The sequence below is a fragment of the Cupressus sempervirens genome, chromosome 3, assembly GCF_028749045.1.
Source record: "Cupressus sempervirens isolate cs-2001-9-10 chromosome 3, ASM2874904v1, whole genome shotgun sequence".
Classification (NCBI taxonomy): domain Eukaryota; kingdom Viridiplantae; phylum Streptophyta; class Pinopsida; order Cupressales; family Cupressaceae; genus Cupressus; species Cupressus sempervirens.
In genome coordinates, this window is record NC_143120.1 from 1,014,746,731 (window position 1) to 1,014,756,175 (window position 9,445).

At 34.8% G+C, this 9,445-nt stretch overlaps 1 protein-coding gene across 1 annotated transcript; it reads left to right on the forward strand.

Moving 5' to 3' along the window:
* The first annotated feature begins 7,283 nt into the window (after positions 1 to 7,283).
* LOC149570194 (glucan endo-1,3-beta-glucosidase-like) lies at positions 7,284 to 8,745 on the forward strand. The gene is made up of 2 exons (XM_089822838.1): positions 7,284 to 7,406; positions 7,571 to 8,745. The coding sequence occupies exons 1-2, from the start codon at positions 7,328 to 7,330 to the stop codon at positions 8,515 to 8,517; spliced, it is 1,026 nt and encodes a 341-aa protein (XP_089678964.1). The 5' UTR covers positions 7,284 to 7,327; the 3' UTR covers positions 8,518 to 8,745.
* Positions 8,746 to 9,445: the final 700 nt, after the last annotated feature.

The following is a 9,445-nucleotide window of genomic DNA, read 5'->3' on the forward strand; positions in this document are numbered from 1 at the left end:
TTTATTCGATAAATATATGTCCTATATATTATTCTTTTATTTCATTTTAATTTTTGGTTAATATTATGCAACTAAATTGTGTTCTCTCATGTAAAATTCTTTGTAAGTTATGTGATTAGAAATGAGCATATAAAGAGCCATGTTTATTTCATTTGCATGAACATATAAACTTTACATTACCAAAGCTATTGTTTACAAATGTTGATTTCAAATTACTAAAAGAAATAATTAATATTCATAAAGTTAATCAAATTATAATATCTCATGGTTTTTAGAATCAATTAGCTTCCAATTTTTTGAAGCACTGATAAAATGTAAAGTGCAAAAAATCTAATATGAAGTAGATTTTAAAGTGATTCAAATGTGAGGCATTACAACTATGATATTTTGACACTATTAGTTAGGATAGGTTAGACAAGTGTTCATCTATATCCATGATTAGATAATAATTATTTCATTTTTGGGAATGGGGACTATTATTCTTAATTAAATAACTTTTATAAACAACAACAAAATAATTGGTTAGAGTTTTCAAGTTGTTATTTATCTCATCAATTGATTGAGAATAAATCTTGACTATTAGTTTTTCAATGAGAGTAGTATAGAAGTGGTCTATGTACATTTGGAGAACACAAGTTTGAGAATCATTTTCAGTGATAGAAAATGTGTTTGTAGTGTTAGAAAGGGTGTAATAATAGCTATGGGCATAACAGTATTGGAAAGTCAATAGGAGAAATCAGGAGATTGTTGAAGCTCTGATGATAAGATGCAAGTAGTTTATGTATCTCTTAATTTTATAAACTTTAATATAATTCCTCATATGTAGTATTCATTTTCCCTTCAAGGTTTTTGCAAGAAATTTTGACAAAAAATATAGTATTCCTTGGGTTGCACAATTATGTTATTATTCAATATTTTATTTTGACAACCAAATAGTCTATATCAGATAAGAGATTAATAATTAATAACTACAATATAATTTTCTAATGGTTTTAGAGCTAAGTTGAGGGAAGAAAATATTTAGCATAGCAAAAGGAAATAAGATCAAGAATTTACAAAACCTAGGTTGATCTCTTTAACATTTTTATTTCTTTGTCAAATTGGATTGAGCTTCTGCTTTTTGTGTCTGGAAAGCTAAAGTTTCTTTATCATTAGAGGAGAATGGTATCAAATTATATGTGACTTGTGTTATACATGTACCTATAGATCCAACATAGCTTGCATCATATTATAAGGATGATGCTAAGGTGAGGAGGCTAATCCTTCATGTTATGAAGGACCATATAGTTCCACATATATCTATGTTAGATATAATGAAGAAGATGCATGACACTATTTTGAGTCTTTACCAGAATTCTATCATTCAATTAAAGCCCTCAATGAAGCATGGATTACCCTACCATCTTGATAATGTAAAAATTTTCCTTAGGGAAAAATCCACCCAAGACTAAGAAGCACAATAACTAGTACAAAATATACCAACAAAGTATGATCAAAGTAACAATATGATGTTCAATTCATTGTATAGTACACTAGAGGTGCCTGTATATAAAGACCTTTATGACACATTTAGAATGTCTAGAAGTTAGCAATATCATAAGCTCCCCAACAAAGAAAATGTCCACCGGGAATGGGTTATCCACCATTAAGAATAGGAGTTAGTGCGATGATGAGAGGATAAGCCTACAAAGGTGCGCCACATAAATTTATGTTGTAAACACCATGTGCTAAGTTGAGAGTGTGAACAACTATGTTGTCTACATGACAACTAAGTTGATTATGAAAACTCTAGTGTTGTAGACACCATGTGCTAAATTAGAGTTGCTTACTCCTATTTTGTCAACAAGACAACTCATATGAATATGCAAACTCCTAGGTGTCTAACCTAATAAATAATAAAATAATGAATTTATCCTAAGTAAACTTAAGCAAAGTGTAAATAATAATTATTTACTCTAACACCCCTCCTTAAGTGCAACTTAGGGGAATGCACTTAATCTTACAAAAGCTATGATGAAATGCATAATGGGTCCCAACTACTAGTCCATGTTAGGTACCCAAGTACAATGCAATACTAAAATACAATAAAATCTCTTTGCAAATGGAGAAAGAGGGAAAACCTCATGGGAAAAACCCTCCCCCAAAAAGAGAGATATGTACAATATAGAAGAGAAGGATCATGTGACCACCTCTAGTGAAATATCCCTCACCCCTAAGAGATCTAGCAAATGAATATACTTGACCTCTGTGAAGGGCTTGGTAAAGATTTTGGCTACTTGCTGCTTAGTAGGACAATACTACAATGCGATGATCTAATTATGAATAAGCTCTTTGATGTAGTGCATATGAACCTCAATATGTTTGGTGCACTGATGTTGCATTGGATGTTTTGAGATTTCAATAGCACTTTGATTATCACAATGGATGACTGTGGGTCTGGGTAAATCAAAACCAAACTCTTTTAGAATCTGCTATAGCCAAATAGCCTCTATTCTTTCATTCACAACTCCGTGATTCTCAACCTTATTCAATGAAATAGAAAAGTTGTCTTTCTTTTTACTCTAGCAACAAATGGAGTGGAACCAAGATGATACATATATTCTAAAGTAGACTTGTGAGAATCAAGGTCCCCTGCATAGTCAGAGTCTATATATCCCACTAAGTGAAGTCCTATACTAGCTGCATAATGTATCCCATGTGTATGTGTACCTTGGATGTAATATAGGATGTGTTTGGTTGCCTTCCAATGAAGTTCATGTGGCTCTTGCATGAAGTGAGAAACCATTCCAACTACAAATGATATGTCAGGGCATGTATGTGTCAAGTAGATAAGGCTTCCAACCAACTATCTATACAAAGTCGCATCAACAAGTGAAGTGGAACACTTTGTTTCTAACTTAACACTTGAAAGGAATGGGGTAGCTGTAGCCTTTTAGTCACTCATGTGAAACTAAGCAAGAAGATCACGAGCATACTTGGGTTGTGATAGTGTTATCCCTAACGAGGACCTATGTATCTTGATACCAAGGAAATAGTGTAGTAGACCCATGTATGTCATCAAAAACCTATCTTGCAAAGTAGCATTTACATTGTTGATGATGGATGCAGTACTTCCTCTAATGATCAGTATGATTTTGAGATATTCTTGGTTGCTTGTTGAAGAACCAATGGATATGGTGATTATTTTGAGATATATTTTGGTTATTGAGAACCAATGGATACTTATGATTATCAGTGATGCCTTCAGTTGCCAATAGAGAACTGATGTGGTCATGATTTTCTATGGATGTTGCTCATGGAGATTTGATGCTTTTATGCATATTTGATGATTTTATCATGAAGATTTTGATGATTCTTATCTTGAAGATTTGATGATTCTTATTGTGGATATTTGATGCTTATATTGTGGATATTTGATGATTCTTTTTATGGATTTTCTTTACAGTCGCTTGTACAGGACTGTGGTGATTTATGATTCCATGAGCATTAGGGTAGGTAATCTACTTGTAGTGTCGGGAAGTGGCTTGCAATGGGGGCCGAGGCCCTAAGTGGCTGCCAGGATAACTCATTGTAAGTTTGGTTAATAAGTGATAACATTTACACACTAAATGGGGATTAAATGAACCTAAAAAGATAATTGTTTTGGTTCTCGCCTATGCCTTGAGCACTTGTACAGGCTAGGATGGGAGTAGTGAGACGCATGGTTGCGACCTTGCATTCCATAGTATGCCTCGTCAGTATGAGAGGATAATAGTGGCCGCATGAGATCTGTATGGACCCGTGGAGTTTAGCTAACTGCCAGGGTAACTTGTACGAGATAAATGTGATGAAATTTTCTCGCTTGCAGAGTAGGTTTCCTACATGTCATTGTTGTGCCTCTGGGAATTAGATGTCAATTTTGTGTGTGTTGGAACCTTTGAGTTAGTATACTTCTAGAATTCTTGGACTTAAAGAGATTTATGCTTTGTGGTTTTGATATCCTATTTGGGACTTGAGATTATCTCCTTAGTACGGTGGGAGTGGACCACTTAGGTTCCACGTGGTCGGGTGGTAGTGTTTTATCACTCTTATCATTTGAGATTCGTCTAAGACACCGTGGCTAGAGTATTCTTGGTTGGTATTTATCTTCATTCTATTCTTGGAGCATTATACCTTATGATGGATGTATTTATTGGTAGGTTTCTTATATTAATGGTTTGCGCATGTTAGATGATGTTATCTTATGCTTTACTTTGCATGTTAGTAGGATGTTTTAGGAGTGGCATTCCTACTATGTTTATAGCCGATGATCTCTTTGGTGCTTTGGAATGTTACGCACGGAGGGATGGCTAGGATCCACGATGGTCTAATGATGCTATTAACGGTTGGGAGGAACCGTGCACTTATTTATGTTTATGATGTATGGTTATCTTACATGATGGATGTTTATATCTTTTGTGATGTTGTATCATGTATAAAATGTGGTTTCATTTATGTTATTGCATCATGAAATAATATTGGATGATGATGTACTTTATTTACATGGATGTTATTCTTTTAAGCTTTTCATACCTTGTAACATGTATGGTGGATGATTGAGCAATCTAAAATGTACACTTGTATATTGTTTAAGTACATTGGATGCATCATTGTTATTTCATTGTTAAGGATGTGATGTTAGATGAATAAGTTATGATTAGAAGTAATTCAATGTTAAGGGATCTTTAAAGAATGTAATCTATTATGTTATGTTATTTTCAGTTGGATGTTACTATTGCTTCCGCAAGTGTTGTGTATGGTTTTACTTTCATGTTTTTAAAAAAAAAAAAATTTCTGGCAAACTTAGTGAAATTCTTTGGATCCCTTGGCAGGGCATTACAAAGAAACTTATTAATGATGAGTTCATCATTCTCCTTCTTTATGTTAATGACATGTTAGATGTCGACATAAGTAAGAAAATAGTTCATTAATTAAAAGAGAAATTGGCAAGAAAGTTTGCCATGAAAGATTTAGGGGCATCCAAGAAGATTATTGGCATGACGATCACAAGGGATAGGAAAAATAGGAAAATCATTTTTTCAGAAAAAAAATATTGGCAAAGTTCTTGAGAGGTTTGGCATAGTTGATGCAAAAGTTACTCCTATTCCACTTGCTAGTCATTTCTATTTAAGTTTTGAATTGTGTCCAAAATTAGAAGAAGAAAAGGAATTAATAGAGAAAAATTCTTATAAATCTGGTGTTGGTAGCATTATGCATGCCACTCACCTTGACATTGCTCATGCGGTGGGAGTTGTGAGAAAGTATGTGAGCGATCCCAAAAAATCTAATTAGGAAGCTATCAAATGGATACTAAGATATCTAAAGGGAACTTCAGATTATGTGTTATGTTTTGGAGGAAATAAAGTTCAACTGCAAGGTTTCACTGATTTAGAACTTGTTGGAGACTTAAATGATGGTCTACCACTAGTTATACCTTCTTGTTTGTTGGAGTTTCTATTAGTTGGGCTTCAAGGTTGCAACATTGCTTTGTTCTTTCTTCAATTGAGGCCAGGTATTTGGCTCTTTCTAAAGGTGCAAGGGAAATGATTTGGCTTCAGCCATTGCTTGGTGACTTGAAAGTTCAGCAAAGATTTTTTTTTTTTTTTTTTTTTTTGTGATAGCCACACTGCTATCTTCATGTCTCACAATCATTCATCATAATTTCACTCAAAGCACATTGACGCACATGCTCTTTTTGTTCGTTAGATAGTTGAAGAAGGCAAGCTGAAAGTTGTGAAGATTGACACTAAGATCAATCCAGTAGATATATTCACAAAGATTGTCAACAAAGAGAAGTTTGAATGTGCACGGACTTCTCTTGGGCTTGTGAAGAAAAGGTAAAGTCGCGATTAAGCAAGGTATTGGTGATCAGTTGCCACATTGGTTGTTCTTCAGGTGGGAGTTTGTTAAGTATATGAAGGCCAACAAACATAATAAAGTCTTTCCCTCCAATTGTAACTTTAATTTGAAGATTCTTCATTTGTAATGTAATTGGAGTATTTTTATATGTTGCTCCTACATCATTTGTAATGTGAACTTTTACACATTAATACAATACTCTGCTCAATTTGGATGTAGCGAAAATTGTGGTGAAGCAGGATAAATTTGGTGTTATTTTTCTCTCTCTTGTTTAATTAGTTTATTGATCTGTTGTTTTTCTTTTTCATCATCAATCCTTTCATGAATATGTATGCTGAAATGGGCATAGATCATTTGCACTTTCCCTCAAGTTTCAATTTCTTCAAATGAGCTATCTGAAATATGTATACAATTTTACTCATAATTTTTATTCATTGATTCTATATTTTGCTCTTCTGTTTACTTAAGGCTGCATTTATCACTGTATAGTGAAGAGGTTTAAAGTATTTTTAACTTGGTTAGGGAAAGAACCGAGAGTGGCGTCTCTAGGAACAATAAAAGTGAGTTGATGAATTTTCTTTGATTCTTTTATGTATAATTGTATTTAAATCCTAAGCTGAAAATAATGGGAATGTAAAGCCTGCTCACCTTGTTTTTATATACAGATTTTGTCGCAACGAAAGACACTTGCAGCAGAATGCCCCTTGCACCAAAAAAGACAAATAACATACAATACTTTTATAAATACATCGTACATTACCATCTATGTTTCCAACAATGCCAGCTAAGAAACAACAGGGACATTTTCACGGCCAAATAAAATTACAAATGACTATCATTTTTACTTTGTAAAACACTTGTACACTTCAGCGTACCCATTGCACCCACCCAAAGGTGCGATCGCTGGTTTCAATTTACCTTTAATGAATTCAGTATTTGACAATTGATTATTCAATAAATTAAATAAACTGACAGGCCAATAAAAATGAAATCGGAGTCTACAACACGAGGAGGATACGCATGAAAGCAAGGATAAGGTCGTCCAGGTTTCGAAGACTAGAGGTGAGATATTATTGACATGTGGACAAGGAGGAACGAGGTGAGGTCATCTTGATGATGAGCGGCGCCCCAGTCGTCCAATCTTTGCTGACCTTGTTTGCGTATTATAGAATTCTGAATCCACGCGTTTAACATGACTATAGTTTTGCCCATTTTGAAATTTGATAAAAGAATTCGTCAATCCTTTCGACTAGTCAATGCTTACCATAATTTCACACAATTGGCGGTCATCTCACCGCGAAGACTATTGACTTGAAAGACTCTCTCCGCGAAGGCTATTGACTTCACATATTGGGTGGAAATTAAATTTTGCTCTCTATAAATCCAGATCGTCGTCTATAAACATTACATATAACAGAGCGTGGAGAATTCGCAAGTATTGCAAATAAGAATGACATCCCTCCGAGGGAATAGCAAGTGCTATGCTTTGGCTCTTTTATTTATCATTTCATTTAGCATTACCCACGCAGGTCAGAATCTTTTAATTGCCATTTTACTTTTCAGATGATCTTATAATATCCTGCAAAACTATTTTTATGTACTGGAGACGATTGGATTCACCTTATATTTCTTCTCTATAACTAAAAAATATTCCTACTTGTACTAAATCCTTTCCTTTTTTTGTACTGAGCAGATGGCGAGAAGATAGGAGTGTGCTACGGAATGCGGTCAAACAGTCTGCCTTCGAAAAGCGACACGGTGAATCTGGTGAAGGCGAACAACATAGGAAAGGTGAGAATATACGAAGCGAATCGGGATGCATTGCAGGCACTGAAAGGTTCGGGACTGGAAGTGATTGTGGGTGTTGGCAACGACGAGCTTCAGAAGATTGCAGGCGATCAGGCTGCAGCAAACGGATGGATCAACGACAACATTCGCCCATTTTATCCTTCCGTCAACATCAAATACATTGCCGTCGGAAACGAGGTCTACGCAAATTCGAACCTTGTACAATATCTCCTACCCGCGATGAACAACATCCAGACCGCAGTGCGTAGTGCTAATCTGCAGAACAACATCAAGGTCTCCACACCACACGCAATGGGCGTTATTGCTGACTCATCTCCTCCCTCTAAGGCAAGATTTATTCCCGATATGAGCGGGATACTGAAGTTTCTGTCAGATAACGGCTCCCCTTTCATGGCGCAAGTGTATCCATACATCAGCTACAGAGACAACAGACCATCGATTTCTGCAGACTTCGCGTTGTTCAGGTCGACAACCACTGTGGTGCCTGACGGCAATCTAATGTACAACAACCTCTTCGACGCTATGGTGGACTCTTTCATAGCTGCCATGGAAAAGGTGGGGCACTCAGATATTCCAATTGTGATAACTGAAAGCGGGTGGGCTTCTGCAGGAAGTGATGTGGCTATTGTGGACAATGCGCGGACGTACAACAACAATCTGATAAAGCATGTTTTGTCCACTGCTGGAACGCCAAAGAGGCCTGGGAGGACTATTGAGACATATGTTTTTGCACTCTTCAATGAAAATCTGAAGGGGTCTGATGAGGAGAACCATTATGGTTTGTTTGAAACCAATAGAACTCCTGTATACCAGGTGAACTTCTCACCTTGATGAGGAGTCTTCATATCTTTAAGGTATATAACTAATTGGCTAACAATAAAGCGATAGGCCTAAGACCAGCAAAGAGGTTGTCTTTGCATGAGTTCTATTCGGTCTCGTATGTGAGCGACTCTAGATTCCTAGAATAGGAATTGCACTGTCAGCACTCCTCATGATCCCCTACCGAGTTCTCTATGTTTATGCATAAAATAAAATGCTGCATTGTTAGCAGATTCCATATTTGTTAGAACTAAACGCACAATCATTTCTCAGTTAAATCAAATTAAATCTTAATGAATATTCAACAACAAATCAATTACTTTCTAATTAAATAATTAAATAATCAAAACATAGAAATCAGTAGCAATCAGGATAAAATGATTCTACATCTAGTTAATATAGAGGAGAAAAGATATTCATGTTGTTGTTTCGATATGATATTTTAAGACTTAACTAATGTGTTGTACTTGTTGTAGACTAATGTTTTTCATGTTTGGTAATCTTGACACAAAATGTATTAAACACAAAAAAAGTCAATTTTTTTTTTTTTTCAGATTTGTGAAAATATAGTGAATTTTTTTCATTTTTTTTGTCTTTGATCACAAAATATGCAGTTCATGAAGATCAAGTGCTGAAAATTTCGAAAACAATCATTGTGTTTTCAATTTTTTGGAATTTGGCCAACTGTGCATTTTGTTGGGAGAATAGCCACACCCAATTTTTTTGTCTAAAATTAAAGAGATTATTTGTGATTATAGTAGAAAAAATTGTAATAATACTTTTTATAGGCACAATTTTCTTAAGCTTTTTATTTGATTGGATATGATTGCATTATTTTACCATTATCATATCCTTTGTTTTGATTAAAATATCAAAATCTTTCTAAAATTTACTATTTATCTAAATATACAATGTATTGTTGAAGAAAATAATTTATAAT

Excerpts from the sequence above, each read along its gene's own strand:
- LOC149570194 (XM_089822838.1), top strand. The coding sequence starts at position 7,328 with ATGACATCCCTCCGAGGGAATAGCAAGTGCTATGCTTTGGCTCTTTTA. Across the intron at positions 7,407-7,570 it reads ATTTAGCATTACCCACGCAG|ATGGCGAGAAGATAGGAGTG; the intron begins GTCAGAATCTTT and ends TGTACTGAGCAG.